The sequence below is a fragment of the Styela clava genome, chromosome 1 (genome assembly GCF_964204865.1).
Source record: "Styela clava chromosome 1, kaStyClav1.hap1.2, whole genome shotgun sequence".
Taxonomy (NCBI): domain Eukaryota; kingdom Metazoa; phylum Chordata; class Ascidiacea; order Stolidobranchia; family Styelidae; genus Styela; species Styela clava.
Window position 1 is genome coordinate 12,501,901 of NC_135250.1, and position 26,772 is coordinate 12,528,672.

Here is a 26,772-nt window from a genome sequence, read left to right on the forward strand (position 1 = left end):
TAGCAATCTCGAAGCATATTTCCAAAACACATCAATCTGAATGTTATACAGTTATATTACAGGAATATGATTGACTTTTAGTAAAATGGCAAGGAAAAGGATATTTGCGAACGGATGAGGTTGAAAACCCTATTTGTCTGTTTATAGGCAACAAGATTTGTCTATCATAACCTAAATCACTAAATTAAATAATCATGTTTTGCTGGATTTTTTTGCTATTCCAAACACAAGCTCGAAATCATTTTCAAGTTCCAAGATTTGACTCAAATTGCTGAGTCCATGCACCGCTGCTCTTCTCTGATTAACATAATACTGTAATAATACTAATTTATATTGCAGTATTGGATACTTTGAATCTACATCAGAGGCTGCTACAGTACTATGATCTAGCTAGACTACTCTCCTTTTTGCCTCTTACACGCTCTTCTTACGGTCTTTTATACCTCCACTGGAAGTAAAATATCAATATCACAATACTGCAGAATGAAAAATGACTATGAAACAAAAATAATAGAGAAATATTAAAACTTTGATTCTATTAAAATTCTAGAGATGGTTGTCGTAATTATATTTTTCACATTTATATTAATTTGAGATATAACATTTCACTTGTATGATGTATTTTTAGGATAGGTGGTAATAATCATTCAGCTTACCATATTCCTAAATGACCTAAAGAAGAATACATAGCCTATATCTATATGTTAACAAAACTTCTTTTGATTCTCGACAAGTCTCTGGCTTTATCTTGATCTTTTAGTAACAAGAAGACAAAAATTAACAATAACCATGTGTTGCTCTGCAGTAATCAATTACCTCTCACACTAAAGATTGAAAGAGCTAAAGAAGTGGAATCATATTGTCATAGTTAGATTTAGCTTTTGCAAGGTTGAAATATCATTCCCAAATAACTCACATTGGCTGGAGAATTATCCAATTTTCAGTTTTTGTACAAGGTATGATACAAAACATTTCCCATTGTAATACAGTAATATACTTACTATACAAGTCAAATGAATTCAAGTTGGAATTAATGATTGAATTTACAGACCAGCAAGCCAGTCATATAGCTATTTCTGTCATCAAGTACTCAACATATCTGGTTAAGATTTTAGGTTGGATTATAATCCACTTAGCTATTTTAGTGCACAAATTCATTGTTGGATTTATCACCTGTGACTTATTACAGTATTACTGTAGATTCTGTGATCAGTGGGCATATCTTATGATGGTATCATTTTCAAATTTTCTAACTGGGAATTCAGAAATGTCTCTCAGTCATGGTAATACCGTGATTGTGAGTCGCCAATAATAATTATTACAGGTATGTATCGGTGTCATTGTACAGTTGTATATATAGACCCTTTACACACTTTTATGAAGCTGTGAAACAGGCCAGATAGAGACATGCATTGGCTAATAGTAATCTATTGTCTAATGTTTTATTCAAATGTAATTTGTTCGTTCAATATAATTGTTACTGGATACTCTCTATTTCAATAATCAGCTATATTTGATCAATTATGATGTTAAAGCATATGCATTAAAGTGAAGTTATGCCGACAAAACGTAACAGAAACAATTCAGAATCATCAAACTGTAGTGCTAATGGATTTGTGGAAGATCAGAATATCAATTCTGATAACATCAGTTTTGCACAAAATGGTATGTTTTGATACAAAATCTTAGAATGAAAAATTCCTTCATTTTGAGAAATATTTTCAAATTAATGATATCATAGGCCCCAAATATTTGAGTAATACTTTTTTGAATGACTAACAATGCTTGCGAAATTTTCTTAATATGTTATCTTGTTATTATAAACTAGGAAAAAGTGTTTGATTTGTGATTGAATGAAAACTTGCAGAAACCAAATATATTATGCATTCAATATACTTATCTCATTCATTATTATCTTTGACAATAGTATCCTACATATTTAACTGTGTATTTTCCAAATACTTTGTTCATCTTTGGTAAAATTAATTCAGGTTCCATGAGTTCATCTGCAAGTGCTGGTGATTTGGATGTGACCTGGTTGAGACCATGTTGCACACCAATCGGTTGTTTATTAGGAGGGCAAGTAAACTTGACAGAACCTGAGGAGGTTTGTTATAATAAACTTCTGTGCTACTCTTATTCATCCCATTATTATTGACATGACAGCGACAGCGACAACAGTCTGTGATTGGTTGACACTCCTTACCGTTACTAATAGAAGTAAAACATAAAAATAAGGGTCATAATTTTCATTAATTCACTTCTGCAACCATTTTCTTTGACGTGTTACGATTTGCAGAGACTGACTTATATGCAAATTTTTATAAATTAACCGTTTTAAGGCCGTTTCTAGGGTAGTCAGTTTATATGCAAAGATATACGGTACCTGTTTCATCTATCCTTAATCTTATTCACCCAATTTCAGCTTGAAAAGATAATCTGCAGCAATGAAGCTTGCACTACTGGACCGTACATGCATAAGGAATGTTTTGAGAGATGGGAAGATGGCCTGCTGACTTATTTGAGATCTCATGGTAAATATACCTAAGTTATGTTGAGATATATCAATCTTTGATGAATGTTGTTTTATACTGTATTATTCAATACATAGTTTGCTAGCTAAAATTCTAAGTATATGGATTGAAAAATTTCTGCCAATAAGCCAATAATTTGGAATAAAACAAACAAATAGTTATGCTGGATAATTTATTATACTCTCCAGATGAAATCTTGCGCAATGGATGCGCAAATCGATATGTCTTTGTGGTCATGGTAAAACAACAATAGTAAACCGATTACTCCTATTGTGAGAATGAACTTTTTCCATATTTAAGTAACAACATTTTCGAAACCCAGATTGGTTTAATATAAAAGTGGCCTAGTTTAATTAGCTATTTGAGGATTATCCTATCTTTCACCTCAAGGGCGAGCTCGGAGTTGGTCTGAAAAACAAAGAAGGCAGAATTTATGGACAAAAAGAGGATATGATCTGGCATTTCGTGCATGTAACTGTATTTGTAATCGTGGGCATTTACGAAAAGATTTGAATTGGAATCCTCAAGATGTTGTATTGCCTTGTGAGTAACTATATTTGATAATGTGTAGGGTATTTCAAGAACTTTGACGGTTAGACCAGCGGTTATTGAGCTTTTCCAGCCTACAACATACCAACAAATTTTAAAAAGCACATACTTATTACGAAACAAAGTTTATCAAATTATTTAGTTGCTTGTTTTTAGGAGTAGTCAATCAGGACTGCCAAGCACACCTGGTAATTTTGCGCTGGGTGCATTATTTTTCATTCCAATTAAATCGTACTACTGCATATCGTCCTAATATGTCATTAATGATACTTGCTACATTAGTTACAGACGTAAATTCGAAGAAGATTGGTATAGAAGAAGGAGCGAAGAAAAAGAACAGAAAGAAGCATAAGGATCTTCCAGCACTAGGGAACAAATATACATTTGGAGGTTCAAGATCAAAATCAAAGGCGATTCCTAACAAGTAAGTTAGCTCCTATAAAACAGAATGCAAGAAGCTTGGCATTTGTCAATTGGTGTTTACATTGAAATATACATTTCTTTCATATTAAATTTGCCTAATGACCGAAGTATTTTGTCAAACAGCAAAGATAATCGTGTGCGGACCAATTCAACCAGCTCAGTGTTGTCCATAGATCAAGGGTACAGCAGCTCTTCACCAAGCAATAGTGAGATCCATGGTACTGGTTTTGCCTTTTTCTCTCCCCCGCAAAATTCTGGAAGAAGTTTCATGCCTCCTAATTTAAGAAATTATGCTGGATATCGAAATGGAAGTTCATATGGATTAAACAATTCATTTCCATCTCATTCCACTCTTCAGGAAATACCAGATAATGATGTGCTTGATTTCTATGGAAAGATGTCTTATGATTCTTCCCAGTCACCCATGTTCCCACCGAATAATTTAGACTTTGGTGGCGTGTTTAATGCTGAAATGGTTTCTCCAAGATGTGTTGAAAAGGCAGAAGCAAGGGATACAGTACGTGAAGGCATCAATGAGAAAACTCAATTTGATTTACTCGGGCAAATTCAGCCGTTACTAGATCACAGATTTGAAGAAATATCAAAAATGATGCACAGCATGGGCATTTCAAAACCCTCACTGAATCCCCAACAAGCTGTATGGAATGAATCTCACCAACAATTGCCAATGGATCAGCATACCCATCCACAGCTCTCTCACACACAGTTCGATCCTTCGACAATGCCTTCTATAAATTTAGCCGAAAATAACCATACAGAAATACGTCCTGGCACATCTTTAATTGGAAATTTACTACAGGTGAGAGCCGCAGCATGATTTAATCAGTGCTAATCAAATCAACTATTGAGCCTAAATTTTCCGCAATTGATTTGAATCTCCTACAATATAACATTTATATATTTTTCTGTCATTTCCCCCATCGAAGTAATTTTGACAATGCTATAAAACCCACTTAGTGAAATAATTCCGTCCTGAGATGTCATTAATTTTATTCAAATTTTGCAACAGATTTTATGTCACATCGTCTTCTGGATTAGGCTACTAGGAGTATTTTGAAAACATTTTTAGACAAGTTTGCTCAAAGCAAGGTCTGAGCCCTCAGAACTAAAACTAAAAAGTTGAAAGTGTTCTGAACTGATATGGAATTGGAAAAGGAGCACTTACATGCTATATATATATATATATATGTATGTTTCTCATTGTAAAGGTGATGTCAGTAGCTTTGAGTCAACTCACCTCTTTGTGATAGGAAATTCCATAAATTGACCACTTATTCCCTTGTTTGTGATGGAATTAACTTAAGATTAGATAGGATACAAACGAAGCATTTGATCCACATTTTTCACCATATAAAATTTCAACAAATTATTTAATTCTGCAGATGCAAGAAAATATAGCACCGTTCATTGGTCACTGGAATCCCGATCAATGTTTATCATCGGAGCATACTGACAACACTAAAAATGACGGTTGCCATTGTTCTAATAAGACAAACCCCACCGATTTGCCAGGGCAAAACACTTCGCTGCCCTTCCAAGGATTATATGAAACTGCTACAACAATGTTATGCAGCGATATTGACTTGAAGAAACCGAAGGTAAAGTAGAAATATGATTTTTGATAACCTCAATCTATCTGTATAGGAATTATAGATTCCTGGTTCAACCACAATAAAGGATATCCTTCAAAAAGTAAAATAGGTTTGTACAATTTTTATTATCTAGCCCAGGGGTGTGCAACCTTTAATACAGGAGGGCCAGATACAAATAACTGGAAGGAATCGTTGGCCACACCTTTATTTAACATAGGCACTCTGGTAGTTGCAGGCACAAAAATTTTGGTTACGGACATTATGACATGCGTAGTTCGCTCCGCACAAGCTAGCTGTTAGGGCATTGTAACGTCATATGCACAGATAATAAATTGGACTCAAGTATAGGCTTTGCAACGCAAAGGAATTACTCGCACGAATCAGATTAAACTGAATTAAAAACACATTTCGCGGGCCGCACACCTTCCAAAATTGGCTTTTCTCCGTGGGCCACTTTTGCTCCAGGTTGCACACCCCTGATCTATTCTATACTCGATTCATGGCGTAATGCTCTGCCCCTGCCAATTGCTTATATCTAGTTTCTATGATGCAAAATAGACTGTTGGATATTATTACTACTAATTTCCTACCAAGTCAAGTTTCTGAACCATGCCAACTTCAAGAAGAGGCATTGAAAATATTTCACAATATTAAAATAACTACTTATTGTTAAAAACAATACCGCGGTTTTGTGGTTTCCAGGCTAAAGGGTTCTGTTATAGAAACACTTTTGTGTTTGGCACATTTATTGTTATTTACTTTCAATCTGCTTAGAAATATTGTTTTTTGGTTGCATGAAAACAGTGCTTGTCGCAATGAATGTGCTGATCCACGTCTTTAGATAGTACAATATATTTATGTAGGTTCTGATTATTCCTGAAAAACTGAATGCCGCAGGGAGAGGGACAACGTGTACTGAGATCAGCATTACACCGATGTGTAGCACTACGTTTAACAAACGATATGATTTTAAAAATTTTCAGGTCAGTTTCAAAAGATGATCATAATTTTTGGTACTCCCGTAGTATGTGTACCAGGTTAGGCCATAATTTTATTCCGATTTTCCACATTTTAGTTCTATTACGAGTTCGGGGACTGTCTTTGTTAGCCAAGTGAATATACCCCATGCCCATAGGCTTCCGTCCCTTTACACAACTTGATGTGAAGTAGGCGAAAAAAAAATAGCTACCTCCTTATATTGGTACACATACTTCTGGAGCGCCCAATTTTTTTTTATGGGGTTTTGGATTGTGCGATGCATGATCTGAAACAATTAAAGATTGTAACCTTCACCAGTTATATATTCTATGACTCTAATAGGTATGGACAAGTATATCTCTAATATATAGGGTGGGCATTTTCGAATATGTGATGATTTTGGATTCAAATATTATTTTCCAATCGAATCTAATGTTTTATACTTTGAAGATATGTAATTATATGTGATTTTTTTATTGTGATCGGTTTTCCGGACACATTAGTTACTGCAAACATATAATCCATCACAGTTCGATGAGTGTTCACACCCAATGAAAAACATATTTATCAACTCACTGTGAAGTCATACGTCAGAATTGCATTTCAAAAATATGACGTCAATAGAAAAATTGAGAAATTTACCTCGACTTTTGGCGGACAAATAAAACATGATGGCGATGATTTGAAATCTTTGTCTAAACCAATTTGAATAATTTACTATTCGATTCGAAATGCATAGCCCTTATACTGATTGGCTGCTTGATTTGAATTCTGTTCAGAGACGTCCCAAACAATCCCAAATATTATGCAATATCAGTAAATTGGATTCAATGTTCATTTCATCAATGTTCTATTCTTTCCTTTGTTACAATTCATCATATTTAATAATATTGTACGCTAACCCTTTTCTATATTTCAGGGTGCGCTTAGACAACAGCATGTCAATCCATACCATATCAAGATGGAAGGAGAGGGTTATGGAAGCGACGATTTCAGAAACTCAGTCTTATCCAAACTAAGTCAAGCCAAGTGTTCTTGGGTAAATCGGATAATTATTTTTTTCTCGAGGTATCTTAAACGAACATATACTAACATATACTTTGGTTTTTCAGATGAACTGCATCTTATGTGCAAGGTATTTGCCGATCTACGACCATTATCCATTGTTGGATGGGACAATGTTTTTGAGTCCGTTACGGAATGAAGACAGGGCTCAAAATGAGATAAAGGTAAAATTTTAATAATGTTTATGCTTCCGAATCCTAGGCACGAACGTGCAAGAGAACCTAGTTAGAAATATTTGTAGTACTTTTATGCTGTTGTGTTTGAAACAAGTATCACCAGCAAACAAGCAAATTAGTATTTCGAATGAAAAGAAATCTACACGGTATTTACATTCAACCAAACTGTTCCAACCTGGTTGTGTATTGAGACAAACTGGCAGATGTTATATTTATTCTGAGATTGAAACATATTCTCGGTCTGTATTCAATGCATAATATTCAGCCGTTTAGTTTGAATTCTTCTATATTTTTAAAGAAGCTCATCGACTTGTGTGCTTTTTTATACAGCGTTTTCATACCTTCTCTTTCAATAAGGCAGCCTCTTGAGTAAGCTGCAGGTCCTATTTTTGAAGAACTTTTCGACATTGCCTACCCCAGGGGTGTGCAGTATTTTGCGTTAGTGGACCATACAACCAACTTCATACATCTAGCTTGGCCAAACAAAAATAATAAAATGTACTAGTGACAACCAGAGAGCCGCGGGAAAGGAAAGAGAATGCGGCTATTGCTTAGCCTCACAGTATTAAGTGCGTCAGGAAAATGGTGGAAATTTGCCGTGGCAACAAGATCAAAAACATCCTTTTTTCACCCTTGTGAGCGCTCCTGAACAATCGAATCAGGTTTTATGCTTGATGGGGAATAATCCTAGTGTTGATGAGGGCCACACGAAATGGCTTGGCGGGCCTGGTTTTGGCCCACAGGCCACCTGTTGCACACCCCTGGCTTACCCAATTCATAACATAGGCTACTATTCACCCTGAGTGAAGAGGTGGGCATGGGTATCGCACATTTGACTCGCAAATCAATGCCAACATAGTCAGGTTCAATGATCAAACCACTTGACCATTGCATCTGTTGTATGCAAGATGGACCTTGATTAAACCTTCATCAAAAATAAATCAATTAATGATCATTTTCATGAACAGATTGAAGTAGAAAACAAGTGCGAATATCTCCACGCAGTCTGTATCTGGTGTTTGGAAGGAATTAATAACATAGTTTGCAAAATGTGTGAAACTAAATGGAATGGAACTTTTCATCAGCTGGGTATGTTTGCTTCATTACTTTTTCAATACTCCTATATCATAGCGATTGATGGTTTACAAGAGCGCTTGTTGGCAATGCTTGTGTCACTATTTCACTCATATGTGAGTTTCTTTGCATGTCAACAGATGATTGAAAGTTGAAGGATGAGTGTTTTTGTTAGCCAACTAACAGCAATAACGTAGATATCAAGCGAGTGTAATACTATGATCATAGAATGACATTGTTTTTGCTGTTTGCCCCTCATATTAGAAAAATAAACTGAAACGGGACACTTATGCAACTTAGGGCACAGGTGGACCATTTATTTGATGAGAAAAATTAACCACAGCTCTGTAATCATAGTCAACACATACACTTATAATTGAATATTTTAGTGGGAAATTCATGAAAATGATTTCGTGGGAAATTCATGAAAATGATTTCACGATTGGATGAAATGATGAACGTTGTAATAATTGTAACGAAATATTTTTGGACTGGCACTATTGTAGCCATTGTGGGCTTTTCGTTAAAAATAGAACGTCAAAAATCAGAATTATCAAGTAGATACTAATAATAGACGTACATCATAATGATATCCAGGAATGTTCCATTACAGACATTTTCCTATTTTCCTACCGTTAACCAGAAGGAAAAAAATCAGAATTTATACTCTAGTCAATATAAATAAATTGGCTGTTGATTTCACTCAGTAGAAATTAGTTATATCTTTTATTTTGTACTGACAGGTTCTCTTTACATGTATGATATATTTGCCGCTGCTCCTTGTTGTGAAAGTCGACTCCTTTGCAAGCGATGCGGTGAGATTTTTTTGGCATTCATGTACAAACTTTTAGGTTTATATAATTTGTTTTTGTGTATAAACAACAAGGAAATTATATTCTTTTCTCTTATAGGCGTTTCAATCGTTGATCGACGTGCTGGGCTGAAGTATTATAGTGAGTATAGCAGAAAGGCAACATGTCCTAGTTGTGGATCTATCGATTATCACTTCGTTCATCCAGCTTCGACTTACAAGATTCATGCACCTGACGAATTTCCATATTGTTAATTTTGCTTTGGTGGTTTTCTAAAGTCAATTTTTGTTAAAATATGTTAAGATCAAGATTTCATGTGTTTGTAACACATCAGTCTTATTCGATCACCTTTAGACAGAAGTTCTCTTCAAAAGCAGTTCGTTTCTGATTCAACGTATTTCTAAATTTGAAATGTTATTGTTTTACCAAAGCACAATATTTGTAAAAAAGGTATACAACAAATCATTTTGTTTAAAAATATAATTATATCACTTTTGATTTGAGATATTAAATTACTGTATTATTATCTACATGGTAATTATATTAATGGAAGACAAATATACAACTAGATGAATTTGGATGGGAAAGTAAGCCTGAGTTCTAGCTTGTTTTGGTAGTGAATTAATTTCCTCTTATGTGATTTTTTGTATATTTGTATCAAAGGTGTTTAGGCATAGTTGATTGTTTTTGTTTTGACAAAGTGTAAATTTTATATATCAATTCAAGTAGTTCAAAAATACTCTTTTACTATTGATTAGGGCTGGGAATGGGTAACCGATTTCATATGGTTAACGGTCATGATTTATTTTGTCACATAAATGGTGTTTAACAACGGAATCGGGTTTTCTAAAATATTTCCACACTCCCGAACCACGCTGCCTATCTTTTGCAGCAGAGGAATCATGAAACTATCTCGATTCGTGAATAATTTTGAGCGATACCGGGATAAGAACACGCAAAATCGCTTTGTAACCATTGTGACGTAACAAACTGAAATTATAATTATTACGTCAAACGTCACGCGGCGCTTAACCGGTTAATTTTACCCGGTTAACGGTCGAAGTGTTTACCCTAAAATTCCCAGCCCTACTATTGATTGATTCATCTTATGAAATCCTACGTTTAAGCCTCTTTATGTAGTGAGAGCATTATTAATATTACGAAATTGTTTATCAATTACAAATGTAACTTCTGTAACTTGGGCATCCATTGCTTATTGACTTGTGGATGTTGAAAGCAATGCTTGTAAGTAAATTACATATTTCTACCATTTTGTAATTCAGTATGAATTCTTCTATAATCTTAAAGAAGCTTAATGAGTTGCGTGCTTTTTTATACATCGACATTGCCTACCCCAGGGATGTGCAAAATTTTTTTTGTCCATGGATCATATATACTCTACAATGAGATATTTCTTCTCATATTCATAGGTGTTAACAAGAACCCATTTGAGAAACTTTATGTTTGCTTTTTTACTTTTGATTGTGATTGATATGTATATAATGATTGATGGGTTTTTGTATCTTTCAAAATTGTGCATTGTTCAATCTTTGAGGATAATATTGCTAGAGAGTCTCAGAGTATTTTTATTACCTTTTGTAAATGCTATCAACTTTTAGGATATTTTTTTTACCCTGTACCCCAGGCTCTTAGTTCAAACTACCAGAGCTAGACTTATCTTATAATTTCAAAGTCTTGACATTGCAGGGGGCTGATTACTTGTTTCAACTGGATTTACTTGTAAATACACACATATCTTAAGCATTGCAATAGCCTAAATATCCTCGATGGCAATCACAAACATTTTCATTGATATTATTTTCTTATTTAGGAAATGTAGGTAACTCTATTTGTAAACGAATTTACAGCTATCAATGCTGTTTGCATGGAGAATGTAACGGAACTTTCTGATTTCGTCATTTGGGAGAGTTATGCAATATTCATCCTGTTCAGTACAAACTACCGGTAACTAGTAAATTGATAGAAATTCCTGTGTACTAAATCCCATCTCTATTTGTATGTATTCAAAACTGATATAAGAAAATTTCCTCTCATAAATAAATAGCATTGTTTTGTTAGGAAGTTTGTTTCATTCCTGGTGACCTGGCATTCTTTTCACTTCCTCATTTCTGTGAACTTTTAACGAGGTTATTAGAATGAAGGTTATTCATATTTTTTTTCTCCTTTTTTATAGTTGTGAGTAAGCTGCAAATGTGTTTTTTCACATAATAGATAATTTGTGTAATCATTAGAAAATACTATTTTTCTTTGTAATATGTACATAGTAACAATGCAAAAGTGTGTTTTAGTCTCATTGAATTTTTTTTTCTTGACTTGTTTATTGCCCGAATTGTATATTGATCATCGTAGTACAGAGTAATATGGGCTATTGAAGCAAGCAGTCAGTGAACTTGGGAACATTTCTTGCTGGCCTTGGTGTTTTTTGTTTTCCTCTTTCTTCTTGAAGAGATTCTTACATTTCTCTTTCGAATGCTAAGAGTATAGCACCAGTAACCATATAAATAAATCTGGCATTGTATCATTGTTGTTTTTGTTTCTCAAGGGAGTAGCGTTTGAACGTATAACTTTGATACCGCATGACATGATTATGCCTGTCTTAAAAAATCATATCTCACAGCCGTACGAACATTCAGAAAAGATAAATAGGACTATACCGTGCAGTACTATATACGGGGACGGATTTATAGTAACCTTTTCAACGTTTCGTGGTTGTTTTTTTAACTGTATTATGGCGTCATGATAATTTTTAAATAGCGTGATGTACCAAATTTCAAATCAAGAAATATAGATAGGCCTACACTAATCAGTTATCCAAGTTGATTGGCAGATTATTAAAAATTAAAGGCTGAAATAAAACGCCATCGTCCAAAAAATCCAAGAGGTGGTGGGGCGACGGAATGGACCAATCAGTAATAAATAAAGTAATTATGTTCTTTGAAATAAACTGGTCTACCATATAAGACAGGCAAAAATAATAAAGAAATATAATATTTCTTAGATTCGTTGTTGCTTGGATAAATTAGTATAACCATGTATCAACCGCACCGGCGGCAGACATCGAGTCTCAGTACATGGCCAACTGCACACTTGGTTAGATCACTTACGTCGACTGCCGACGACATCAGGCACACAGCTCGCGCATGATCGCACAGATTTCCATCGTAATTACATGGCCGGGAAGCAATGCGAAAATTGATTTGGTAACGTTAGGTAACAAAATGCACGGGCTTCAACAAGAGGTGCCAACACGTTTTTAACGACTAAAAGACTTAAACACAAAATTTGGACTTCTGCTTGACGCCTAGACTCTTCTATCAGACACAGATGATGATGCAATTCGTCGAGATTACACGGATTTTGCAAATTTCTACGACACGGACATCAATGGCCATGAACTTTTCTCCGGAATGGGAGATTGCAGAAAGCTGCTCAGTAACAGAACTGAAATTCAACCACAAACTCCTTTGGCTCTTCTTGGTTTTATTGTGTCTTTTGCGACTTTTGGAGACGACGTTTTCCCGAATCTGCGAATTTCTCTACAAATTTTGTTAACAATGCCAGTTCAATTGCAAGCTGTGAACGGTCTTTCAGCAAATTGAAACTTCTTTTGTCGTATTCGCGTGCATCAATGGGACAGAATTGTCTGGTTCCATTACATTTGAACCCACGTACATTTGAACCCATGACAATTGCACCTGTATGCTATTGCACCTATGGAATTTTTTTGTTCCACGGATAGTTAAACCCATACTAACCCTAACCCATGGGTTTTAGCACCCGCATATAGATCGAACCCGTGGATATACGCATGGGTTCAAATGTACGGTCACCGAATTGTCTCAGTGATATTGCACTTTAAGTGTTGAAAGAGAAACATTGGATAAAACAGATGTTGATGACGTGATTAACCAGTTTGCGACAGTGAAATCAAGAAAAATAAATTTATTGTAGACTACCGTATGTAAATAATCTTTGACAGTAACTGAGTGGGACATTATGGGCATATGCTATATTTTGTATAGCTTTGCTTCCTCTTTAAATAAAATGTTCCATTAAAATTTGACATGTTTTCGCATATACAATCAAATGTAATAGAAATTTGATTAAACGTGGAGGTCGGGGCGCCAATTTCATAGTTTGCCCCGGGCGCAAAATATTCTGGCTACGCCTCTGATCTTTTTCAAAAAATGAAGTCATTATCAGGGCAAAATTGTTTAATTAATTAAAATAAGTAGACTATATTTCAATTTTAAAGTTAAAGGGCTTGAAACCCCTGAACTTCAGCGTGTTTGTCTTATGGCAAATCCGGATCTGACTATATTTCGGTGTGATGATGATTTCATAAGTTTGGAAATGGCTTTCTCGTCGTAGATGATGCGTACTGCACCATCCACGACACATCGCAGTTGACCAAATAACTGGCCACTGTTTAATCGGGTAAATAAGGTACCTGTATCTATATATATTTCACAACTAAGTTTATGCTGACTCTAAAATAAGCACTGAGGCGATAGCAGTGGAGTATATAGGTAAAATGGCGCACATGGCAAAGGTTTAATATGCGCCCCCTACTTCGCTTGTTTCTTTTTTTTTTGTTTATATGAAATTGATTGCTCTCAACCACGCAATACAATTACATAACAAGCAATTTATTAACGACACAATAAGCAGTCGACGATCGGGCGATAACAAGATCTTACAATAGTACTCTTAGAACTAGTACTTGGAATAGATTTTGTTCCGCCAGGTACTCTATTCCGTGCAATATTTCTTTAAGAATCTCACGCCATTTTTGCCTTTCCTTCTCAATTCGTACATTGAATTCGGCGTCAATAATTCCGGTTTCATTGCTCAAATTTCTTTCCACGCTGTAAAACACTCTCGGTGATGTTTGGTATTTTTATGAGCGATCATCCTTCCGGGTGCTTTCCTCTGACTAAATCCAGATCCTTGTTGCAAGAAAGATTTTTGATCTGATTGACAATAGAGCAGTCAGCAAATGCAATAAGTGGCTTATTAGAAGGCGAATATATCAGCCAAGAACGTGTTACTTCTTTGCCATTTGCCAATTTTCTCTCGAAGCAGTTACTGCTTCTTGTACGATAATCTTTAGGCAGAAAAGGCGCATGATCATGACTGTTCTGCAAATATTTTGAACCAAGCTTGCTGATTTCCGCTTTCATCCCATTCAACAAAATAGGTTTTCCAGTACTTTTATTAAACTGCAAGTCCGACATCGTGTTTTAAAATACGGTCCGACACATCAGATTCAGCTTCTTTGTTCAAGTTTAAAACGTTTTCAATTTATTTCTGAGATTGGCCAATTTCCTCACTTTTGAGATCAGATTATTATCGTTGTTAGCATAAAAACATCTCTTGAAGAAGGGCAAAAAGAAATTCCACAATTTTTCAGCTTCCTTCCCTAAAACTGTAGACTGTAGAGTAATCTGGTGTCGAGGGTTTCATTTTTTAATAATCAATAGACAATAGTGTAGAAAAATTTTGAGAATTGGAGATAATATTATCCCTTAATGAATGTTTACATTTGACGCCAAAGATCTTCAGTTTATCTCAATATCACAAAATAAACATTCAACTAACAGCGTATTGCTGGCATATAGCCTACTGTAGGCTACATATATATTGAATTGGTCATTATTACTGCAATAGCTTAGGTGTTTCAAAAGTATTACAGGCCGGAGGTTCAATACATTCGAGTATCTTTTGTTTGATTATTTCTGGCCTCGTTTTTACTAGGTTTGTGTTTTTTGGAATTTATTTTTGTGTATGTGCTGGTGGGCGGGCACATGATATCTCTCATGTTTTAAACCTTTTGCTCCTCTCCAGAATTCTCCATTTTTAATTTTTGTATATTATGGAGTATTCAAATAAACTATTTATATCTGTTTTCGTCTTTTTCTTCCTTCGGCCCAACTCTCTTTTTTCCAAGTATAGCACGTTTCATTCTACGCATATTCATAAATTTTCGCTCCAGTACGACGGCATGGCAAATATATTTTTTCTTCTGTCTGTAAATGTATTCTTAATATTTACATGGGAAAAATATTACTTACCTACTTATGAGGTACAGTCCAGTACCATATGATTTTAAGTTCATTCATGTTGAATTATGACATCTACGTCAATTGCGCTAAGTGACGGAACAAACGGCACGAGCCATGGCTGCCATACCCTAGATACGCCACTGATAGGCCTACATGAAAAATGCGAGCTGAAGGAGTGAATCTTCGTTGACTCAATTCGAGAGCCCCCAAAAGCGGTTGGGTGTGACCATGCGTTCTTATCCGTTTCTCTGTTGATAGATACTGTACTTACCTTACCTATTACTATTGGATGGCTGTTCAACTATCACAAGATAGTTTACTAAGATATAGTAACCTGTCCTGAACTTGTCAACAAATACGCTGAATTTCTAGGAATTAATTTACCAGATCGCGAAAATGTTTTTTGTTTACTCCAAAATGAATGCCGGCAGCAAAACTGTTTATTATGCTTTATTGCTGAATACAAAATAGAATCATACTTCTTAATTGGATTACATTTAGACATTTTTCTCTGGACTATGTTTATCATAAACTTTCATATAAGCGTACAAGCATATTTATATAAGGTAACCAAACCATCAAGTGCGTTCACCTTCTTCGTCCCATTGCACTAGCATCAGAGACCGGAGGCTATGATACTTCTTGTGTTCTGGGCCATGCTACGCGATACATTTGAAATATATATAAAATGTTCAATATATCAGATTGTTTGAAATCGTAGAACAGATGTTCTAATCATAACTTAATGAAACTTGACCCACGCCGGTCGTCCTCCGAAACGGAGGGTTTGCTACTTCTTGGGTCGAAAACTGAGAAGAAAATGAGGCGGCGTATCGTTCATAAAGAATATCTCTTTTCCTCCGTGATCTACAAGGAAAAATACAATGAGTTGATTGGTAAAAAATATCAAAATTTTGAATAAATTTGTAATACATTCAAGAGATAATACTAGAAGAGATCCATATAGTTAATATATGGTCGTGCAGAATGCTGGAGTTTGAGCGTCATGTATTTTTCAGGTTAGAATATGTAATATATTTTCAATCATTTTGTATATCATTGAAACTTACTGATTAATTATGAAGATAAATATATACATCATTACAAATTAGAATCACCTTTCCAATACATTTTGAATAAGACATGCAAAATTTATTTGTGATTTAGTGTCATTTAGTATTCAATTACATGTGCTATTTAATTCAGAAAAAAAGTTACAAAATAATTATATTATATATATATATATATATACTAGTTCCTATTCTTATTAGCATGCGCCCATTTGAACCTGGTGCTTGACCAGTTTCCTATGGATTGGGTGACATTGCTGACATATTAAAGGAATTATAATTCAAGTGTTATGGTATGTACCAATTAGTATTACTCACTCTGAAGGTACTACTGTTATTGGTCCTATTGACACATCCGCTTCAACAGAACCAGACTCGCCCGAAACGTCCCTCCTTTTTCGTGCCGCACTCTGAGCAAATAATATTATTTTTACTATTAATTTCATTATTTCCATATTATGAACACCTTCGTCTATATGACAATTTACAATTCCAAAAAGGAATCTCTCGTCAGTTTGCTTGCTTAGTTATTTGAATATGTGCTCAACTACTGGCACATATAATGTAATTTTGCTCATAAAAACTGTTAAAAAACAACAAGGAATTCAGACTTGTAGTCTATGCGGACGATACAGTAATAATAATCAAAATATGAGATGTAAACTTTTCCGTGCTAACATGAGATACATGCATATTTATATGAATAGTAGTTGCCTGGTAAACGCTCGAGCAGGGATACTAATCCTCCAGCTTTTAAGTCACAGACTCACAGTACAACATACAAGGAAATATCCATGAAATCTGATGTTTGAACCGATGAAGAAATGAACTTCACTACTCAATTACTCACCAATGTACACGGTTCCTCGTTTTGTGCACATATTATCGTTTTGCAATGAATGTACAGTGTAGTATCGTCCGGGTGGGAAACAAACGCAAATGATTCAAAATTAAACTTCGCTTCATTGGATTCCCCATTTTCCGTCACCGTCACAGATTCGTCAGCTGCATGACTGGAAAATATTAAAGCTGAATACTGATTACTAAGTTTCAATTCCTATTCGTTAGCAAAAATGAGATACGTCATACCTATTTTTGTTAGTCTCAAATACGATGAAACTCTCGGAGTGCATTTAATTAAAACAATACCTTAAACTGTCAGGCTTACAAAAAGTCATATGTTTCGGCCGTAATAGGGTAATTTGCTGATTGCTGTGTAGTCGACATAAAACGGGGCAGATTTTCAGTGGACGAAAAATTTTGTAACAATTTAAGTTAATAATTCCCATGTCGTATTTGATAGGTATTCATTTCAGAAACTCCATTTATTTTTGTAACTATTCGAAATAAAAATTCGCAGTTCGCATTATTTGGTATTCATTTTGGAAACTCGAAGTTACCGATTTTTTATTTACTGTATTCTCCAAACGCATTTTAATTGGTTTGTAATTAAAAATTGGTTTGGACAAATCAACACTAAATCTGTAGATAGTACTTATCTGTAGAACAGTCATTAATTGTAATACAATATACCCGTTCAGTATTAAATCCTTCCTAGTAGTATCATCCGGGTCATCAGTAAGAGTTGCATAACAAGTATCAGCAAGAAGTAACACGTTCTCGTTTCGAACAAAAATGCCTATATATATGGGATCAGGTATCTAGGCAACAATAATTGTGGAATAGTAAAATATTATTTATTAATAATAAAACAGCACAATTCAGTATATATTCATTTTTACATATGCCAACCTGTATCATGGGTGGTTCCACAATGTTTTGCATGTAATTCGCATCCAGCCATAACCCAAAGCTCAAGTCAAAAGCCCCTTCGGAGTCAATTGTAAGTCTTACGGTCCTGGAAAAATGTAAATTTTTCGCTGATGGCGTTGGAATAAATCTTATTCTTTATATCGCTTCGCTATATACTCTTCCGTTTGAGATACTCAGGCCCAAAATGCAGAAAATCATTACCTAGAGCCCTAGTTCAGCCTTAGCCAAAGCTAACGGCGTTAATCATTATCCAAGGTTTTTAACCAAGGTAATCAGTTAGCCTCTAGTCTAGGGGATGAAATTGCTCACTTTCAATGAGCTTCTAACGGTTCATATTGCATGTCCCTTTATTTCAAACTAGTTACCAATATATTACGAACAGTTAGAGCATTTCTTGCGGCTTGTGCTCTGATATAATAAAAATATCATACATCATTTATTATTTAAAAAATTTATTTATAGTTTTCGACGGATTTATCCGAGCAGTCACGTGTCTAACCTGATAAATGGACTGGCAAACATGCCAATAGTTGAAGAGAGTTTACGGACATAAGTGCAGCTGAAATCCATCTCTATCGGCTGTCGTCTTGTAATTACACCATTGCTGTAACCGCCCATTCCTTGTATAGTATGATGGTAGGTAATGTGTGAGTCATTGTACTATGAACAAACATGAAAAATTAATAGCCAAATCAAAATCGCGACGAATGTTACTTAGGACGAAACCGGAAAGATCTCACTTGAAGCGGTACTCCCGAAGTATGTGAACCAAGACGGCGGACATCGGAACGTAGTATGTGTACCAGGTTAGGGTTAAACCATAATCAGGTACAAATACTACTGGAGTCACTTGGCTAGCCCCCGAACTCGTAATAGAACATATGGCCTAATCCTAATAAAATTATGGCCTAACCCTAACCTGGTACACATACTACTTTCCGGTGTCCGCCATCTTGGTTTACATACTTCGGGAGTACCCTTAAAACATTGCAGCTTCTTTTCTTGCCAAAATGTTAAAGATAAATTACAATATCATCAGTAAAAAAATGCCGAAATATTTCTTTATATATAAATATTATTTCTTACCACAACACTGCCACCACAATCCATGAAATTACGCTGAATCATGAAACTGTATTTCAGGCCAGTAGAATCTGCTACGACGCGGCCTCTGCAATCATTGAACTCGCATGCTTGGATAAACGGAAAAATTTGGCGATCAAGATATTTTTCCTGCTCTATATCGCCTTCTTTGTCATTCGGCCCGAACATATACAGATCACTGAGCTTGTAATGTATTGCGTTAAGACCACATTTATCCAATCTTGAAAAAATAAATAAAAACTCATTACGTGTGTATTGATAATATAACAAACTAGCTATCGCAAAATACCATTTATGAACTACACTATATGATTTCGTTCTTAAAAGGTACTCTAGGGGGACAATTTGTACATTCTCATTTGGATCGGAACCCTGCCATGTGTATCCAAATATCAGGATTAAATGCAATAATTTTTAGGCTGTACTTTATAATTTTAAACTAAATTTATTATAGTGTCATAATTATTCTAATCTTTGATTATCAGGGTGAAATGCAACAATCTTTTAACTGTAATTTATAATTTCAAACTATAATTTATACGAAACATTATACAGTGGTTTAGGACCAAAATATACCAAAGAGTATACAAATCTATTTTTTGTTCTGATGTCTCATTTCAATCTTTTCGTCGCTTATATCCCAGAAATTCACGAAATCATATTAATTTTGTATCTTGGCATATCCGTGGTTTTGAAACCTTTTTTTTATCATTTACCCCTTTGAGGAGAAATTTGTGACCATGGCTTGAAAAATTCTATCGAAAAATGCATTTTACTCTCTTGTACCACACCTCATTTCCATATAATCTGGCATGCAGAAAAGCTCGGGCTGTAATGTATCGTCGAGATAGTCAAAATCAAGTGGATGGTTTTCATACTCGTTGGGATCATTGCAAACACATTCGCCGCCAACACATTTTGCATTTACTCCACAATTTTCAAGATCGACACATACCGGGTCGTTGAGACCTAAGTGAATATTTTCAATAAAAGCGTCTGGTTTTAAACGTGTCGTCACTAAAAATGAAGGCACCAAATGACAGCTCATCGATTTTGAAACTTTTACTTTTATAGTATTTTCAAATACTGCTCTTTTTAAACAACCGATTCGATAGATTAGCAAATGAGTATATTATTCAAGATGACACTCAAGTTGAGAATACATACCGTCGCATTCACCAATACAAACAGCAGAACAGCTAGGTTTCCATTCATATGTTCTTTCAAATTTCTTATCGCCTTCTTCCACGTCACAAACACCAAATGTTGCTGAAGGCAAACCAATCTGATACAAGAATAAAAATATTTAGAAAATTTATAAATCAGTATTTATATAAGTCTCGAGAGAATTTTTTCGTTAGCGGAACGAAATAGATCTTTCCACTGGCATCGGCGCAATTCATGTACCAGAAACAAACATGCATTCATGTAATCTAGATTTATGCAGAAAAAAATACAAGATAAGGCCAAAAATACATATATATGTAAATTCAACAAAACTCGTCTGTCAAATTTTTCTATAATTTTTGTAAAATATCCAACAAACGGCAATTGTGCTATTCCTCCTTTTTATTAATGGTCCCGAAATATATATACACACGCCCAATGACAAATCCGAATTGTTTGTCAAATTGTTTTCAATTAACAGCAATTGTGATTCAAATTTTTATAATCTTCCTCAATCTTTTAAACGTACAAATATTGATTTAAAATAGTTTCGATAACACCTGGCATGGTTTCCCCGCGCAATTCCAAGCTCAGCTATTTCAATGGTTGAGAGACCTGTCCCTTAAATTGAACAAGCAAACATTTAGAACTAATCATACATGTCGATATACTTACGGTAATATCTGCGCTTCCGACTTCAAATTCTTCACCAACAATATCATCCGGATAACTGACGTAAAATGATAGCTGATAATCACCGAATTTGCTGATCCCAAGTCCTGTAAATATGACCGCAATTACACGAAAAAAAAACATTTGTGTATTGACAGATACTGTGGGTCGAAATTGCTAACCCATCAAATCACTTTTATTATACTTTATTTACAAATATATTTTATATATATATATATATTTTTCGAATAATATTTTACAAGAAAAATAGATGATATATATATACCTGTGAAGTTTGCGTATCCGTCTATCACTGGAACCTCGCATCGACCAAATAGTTCGGCATTCAAGTTGGTGCTTCCAGAAATGGAAACGGTTATGTACCAAGGACACGATGGGTATGCGAAAGACGTAAAGAGATTTCCTTCCGAATCAAGCAAAATTACCTGAATGATTGATTGAGTTTAAAATGAGATTTGATATGAAACATTTGTGTAACACTTCAGTTGTTTGCTACAATTTCATGCAAACGCATAGTTTAATTATTTTGTTCAAAGCAATCAAATTTTCTTGAAATTATTAATTTTCAAGTCATAAGCCGTTATTTTGGTATTCCTGTTATTCATAAAAGTTTGCCTGTGTCAATAAATTCACAAATTATATTCGTGGTGACAACTTTCTAGTTTAGTTTTCAAGACCAAATTTACCGAGGGTTGAATGCTGAATGGCTCTCCGGCAGGATTTGATTGTGGTCCTGGTTCAACAAAAATCTCAAGTCGATTAGGAAGGACAGATGGAACCTCAGAGCAAAGGGAATAAAAAGAATCACAGAATGGAAAATCTGTCAGGCATTCTTCGCATGATCCTCCTTCGACGTATGGCTGTGTAAAAACGTTGGTTGATGAGCTGTAAGTTCAAATAAAATAAGAATTGATAAGTGAATCTGGTAAGTCCACCAGTCGGACATTTCACTTGGTTTAAGAGAAAAAAGAACAAATTACTAAACAGTCAACGACCAGTTTGTACTGTTGGTATAAGCCGCTGCAGTCAATTATCAATAGCAAAGTACATTGTCTCATTGATAGCTGCTAGACTTCTTTCCTCACTCTACTATTCACGGTAAATACACGAATTAAAAAGTTATGTAATCTTTATATAATCGTACGAGTCATTCGGCAATGACAATCTTGTTGAGTTTCAATCAATGCTGGAATTGCATAAAAGTAGCAAACGGTGCAGTAGTTGAAAAACAATAGTAATCGAATATGAAAAAATTAAGTTAGTATACTGATACTAAATGCATAATAGTGAAGCTCAAAACATTAATAGAAATAGTCTGTCGTGTTTCACTATTTTACATAAGGCTGCTCAAATTGGTGAAAGATCCCGAGACGTCGACTACATGTGGATTTACTGATTACAAAATTCCGTGATACTTACTACAATTCGCCAATATCCCCGTAAATACAAACGAAAAGAAATGCACCGTCTTCATCCGCAAAAGGATCGGTGCCGAGAGTAGTATCATCACAGGAGTGAATTGAGCAACCAACCATGTGGCTGGAGTCCTTTATCATCGCCACATATGATGCACAGTCAGTCCCACCGGAGTTACACGACAGAGTATCATAATCAAAATCAGCTTGCTTGAATGGAAAAAATAGAAGAGATGAAAACCATGCAGCGAATAATCCGGACTGCAATGGCGGGAAAATAATTCTAAAATAATCCATTTTGGGTTGACACGGTGTGCAATCATTTATACCATTTATCGTGCAGTGGATAACAGATTCTCCCATATTCAAGGCAATGTTTAAGCATCGCGTAGAAAGGTAGAAAGTAGTTTTTGTTGCCACCGGAGAACAGTCGATGATACTGTATATCACTTATGGATTCACAAAAACCGCCAGGTGACATATTTTGCAAATTTTAAGAGATACAATACAACAGTCTGTACTGGATTGGGAAATGCTGAATTTTAGAACTGGAATATTGAAAAATGATAAAACCATTGAATTCGAGACCATTATGCACAATTTTGCAAAAAGTGAATTATTGAGTAGCTTTCATTTTGCTGATATTAGTCAAACGGAAAAACAACATCAAATATTAAACAAATGTTAGCGTGTCGATAGATAGCCTTTAACATTTCACTAGGGATTCTATCATCAGTACACTTCACGTTGTAACGCTTTCGCATCTGGCCTACTCTAACCGTTTTCCATTCGCTTACTCGAGTTGTGGTAATTTCATCGAGTGCAGCCCCAATTGCCGTATCAATTTGGACAGAATTCCGTCTCGTCATGGTAAATGTTGTGAAGATGTTGGAGAACGGAAAGCCGTCTGGTGTCTGAATAGGGGTAAGCGAGCATTGCCTGGTAACATAAAAATTAGAAATACCTTAGATTAGATGAACATATGTTTAAATATTATTACTGAACCGAAGCCGACCAGTGCCTGTACGGAGTAAACATTGTTGGTATTAAACTCCAAACTGCCGCACTTCAAATCATTATATAATACAGAATATTACAATAAATTACTGCTTGAAGTGGTTCCAAAATGTCGCAACCTGAAAAGAAAACTCTTTTTTGTATTACTTAACGAATATTGTCGTTAGCAGGTTGTTAAGCATTAAAAATTAATACTTATGCTCGGATGAATGTAACTAATTTTCCTATATATCACAAGTCAATGAATCAAATAATCTGTGCGATCTAGCTCTGATGACTAAAAGATGAGATAAAACAGCTTAAACTGACTTCGATAAATTCGTAGATTTGGCGTCAGTAAAAGCAAGAGAATTCTTTTCTCATAGGTACGCCTCTTTTTATCGTTTTTTTTTAGATTTTCCTAGTTTTCTACCTCATGTTTGTCTTCTGCGTGGTTTTAATTTTGTTGTCCTGATGCAGAGTTTGGAATATACTTCTTATTTATTTAACATTTTTAAAAAGGTTGGAGTAATTTCAAAAATAGAAATCTTAATAAGTTGAGGAATAATTTGTTGTTGCTTTTATTGCAAAAATACGTTGGATATACTAACCCGACTTGATTGTCTGCCAGTGATGATAAATCGTTATCCCATCTTGTCAGTATTAAGTTAGCTGCAGCAGGGTCAACAGATTGCCTAGCTGTGTTATGTTTATCGAGCACAACAACAATCTGGGCGTCTGTTAACGGAGTAGCGGTGTCTCCGCGTTTGACTCTGCTCAGTGTTTCTGTATTTCTGCCTGAACAGGATAAAAATAGAATTTATATACACTTTATTTGAAAAGTCAAGATAATTCGTTGCCACGCTGGATAAGAAGCAGAAGGCAATCTTTTTCAAATATATAATGCAGCACATTTTTGAGGCTTTCATATTCGGGGAATATATTTCAGATTTGAGCATCATGCTACAAAATTCGTTTTAAGAACTTTCAAACATTGTTTTCTCTTTACGATTGATTATTTTGCATTTTTTTTTTATATATCGTAGACTGTATCTGAAATAAATCTTACCTTCTTTATGAGTTTTGAGATCTGTATATACACCACCTTTCGATGAGTATGTATCAGGATCAGCAACACATAAGGTAATGAAAGCAAGTACTAAATACTTGACTTTGGACAACATCATTTTACGAAAGCACTCGTATTCTCCTTGAACCGTTAAATCCTATTCTCTACCGTTGTTTCAAAATCGTATTAAATCTTGTAATAAAATAAACAGACGTACATAAATAGAGAGTAAGAACAAGAAAAATGAGAATTATGAATAATGAACCTAGGTACCGACGATTTTAAATTTTGTGATTTTCGAAGGTACCGTATCAACGAGTCTCGCATGTCTGATCTCGAATCCGGCATAGCAAACAGTGTTTCATATTCTATGTTGTCTTTATTGAAAGCATGAAGCGATAAAAACGAATACAGTGATGGTAAAACCAAGTTACAAAGCAACTTTAACCGCGTGTATAAATTCTAATGCGCTTGTGGGTTATAAATCAAGAGAACAGTGTGCAACTGACTGTTTTAGTTATGCTTGGAGAATCAGACGCGTTTTACCAATTTTGGTTTTATTGAAATGATTAATTTATCTTTTTCTTCTTTACACCTAACATATATATAGTGTAATATATCTGAGTATATATATATATATACACAATTTTGGGACACATGGCTTGAAATCTTGCTTCAACTACTTGCTTTTGTCTCTGTCTTGAAACGATTGTATACCTGCAATCTCTTCACGTCGTACTACGTACTATAATTAACTGCAAATAGTAAAACCACATCTGCAATCGGTGGTTTATGTGTAACATATCCAACTGATATGAATTACTCTTTACGTTATATTAATTAAACAATACTCCAGGAAGACGGTATGAATCGACATCCGACTTCGTAAGACGACGATACCTGTAAATAAAAATATTAAGTTTTCCTGTTCGTGCTCGTATACAAAATCAGGTAAAACAACAATATGCTATAAAATGATTTATGTTGTGAGTTCGTTGACTTTTCATATTTGTGATCATGTTGATTTCCAACATAATATACACTAACATATGTGATTAATATAAGCTTTGAGCAAACTCTATTTTAAAACAATTGAAATTAGTCCTCATAGTAGTCTCAGGATCTTTGTACAAAGCCTCCCCCGACACACTGAAAAAATTACTAATTGTCCAGTTAGGTTTAGGAATGCAGATTGAGCTGGATTTTCAATTTTTAAACATTCCTAACTCTAACTGGATAACTACTAATTTGTTATTGTGTTTGTCACAATTCTCTCATTTTTGCATTAGTTGCGGTTGCTTTGTACAAAAGATTCATCAGTATATATATATATATATATCAGTATGTACATTATTCAACATTTTATTAAGCATTACCATATTCATATATATAATGACATATTAACAGCAGCAACAAGATACATTCCACAAATAATAGATTCATCTTTCTGTCGACTGAAAGCTTAGAAACATAGCGACTAAACCGATATGGTTTGAATGCGTAAGTAAATCTTCAACTTTCACAAATTGAATCATGATCACGAATTCACTAATAGCCAATATTAGTGTTATTGTCTAATGCCACAACAATGCTTACAAGCGAGGTTACAAATCAGAAAATTTGATGGTGTGAGGCCAAACTTTTCCTTCACAATTCATCTTTGGATATGCTAATAATTAGTACGATTAAGTCAGAAAATGCAATCAGTTCGTAAATTGATAATATACTCACTTCCAGATCTAACCACCTTGGTAGCAAAATTTATTTTCTAGTTTAAGAATGAATAAGAAATAAAATAAACCTGTCCTGAAAATTTTCTATCATATAATCAAGTGTGTTTTATCATCGCTTAGAACAAAGCTAATATATGGAATTCACATAGAGTTAAGGGATATAGTGGTTCAGTAGAATCGGAATATTTCGTCTTGAGAAATTCTTACCAATTTTTTACAGCATATGCATATATACATCAGCGCTGGGCTTAGTTTGAGCATCTGGCGGTAAACAGCAATCGCGCCTCCCGATTCCATCAAAATTTAACCAACGCGCCTGGAACTTACAGACAAATGCTGACGTTTTCAAACTGTTGGATATAAAGTCAAACATCATTTTTCGAACAATAGCATCAGTCGACACGACCCATTTTTTCATCATAAACGATTCAACTATAGTTGA

At 34.7% G+C, this 26,772-nt stretch overlaps 2 protein-coding genes across 3 annotated transcripts; one reads left to right on the top strand and one right to left on the bottom strand.

Annotated features, from left to right (window-relative positions):
- Positions 1–509: 509 nt before the first annotated feature.
- LOC144419856 (headcase protein homolog) lies at positions 510–11,763 on the top strand. Of its 2 annotated transcripts, XM_078109970.1 has the most exons (14): positions 512–1,324; positions 1,508–1,665; positions 1,992–2,107; positions 2,426–2,534; positions 2,925–3,077; positions 3,366–3,507; positions 3,630–4,326; positions 4,910–5,125; positions 5,983–6,102; positions 7,017–7,136; positions 7,210–7,326; positions 8,307–8,427; positions 9,156–9,227; positions 9,324–11,763. In XM_078109970.1, the coding sequence occupies exons 2-14, from the start codon at positions 1,557–1,559 to the stop codon at positions 9,476–9,478; spliced, it is 2,247 nt and encodes a 748-aa protein (XP_077966096.1). In that variant the 5' UTR covers positions 512–1,324; positions 1,508–1,556; the 3' UTR covers positions 9,479–11,763. The 2 variants fall into 2 exon arrangements, with proteins under 2 accessions (XP_077966099.1, XP_077966096.1); XM_078109973.1 differs by lacking the exon at positions 1,508–1,665 and having other exon boundaries at positions 510–1,324.
- Positions 11,764–15,742: 3,979 nt separating this feature from the next.
- On the bottom strand, positions 15,743–24,789 carry LOC144419864 (uncharacterized). Its single transcript, XM_078109977.1, has 16 exons — positions 24,598–24,789; positions 24,140–24,326; positions 23,330–23,471; positions 22,537–22,742; positions 21,804–22,002; positions 21,383–21,542; positions 21,100–21,203; positions 20,425–20,542; positions 20,049–20,226; positions 19,240–19,477; positions 18,653–18,813; positions 18,133–18,238; positions 17,914–18,041; positions 17,231–17,393; positions 16,699–16,790; positions 15,743–16,177 (listed from the first exon to the last, which is right to left on the bottom strand). The coding sequence occupies exons 1-16, from the start codon at positions 24,713–24,715 to the stop codon at positions 16,042–16,044; spliced, it is 2,436 nt and encodes an 811-aa protein (XP_077966103.1). The 5' UTR covers positions 24,716–24,789; the 3' UTR covers positions 15,743–16,041.
- Positions 24,790–26,772: the final 1,983 nt, after the last annotated feature.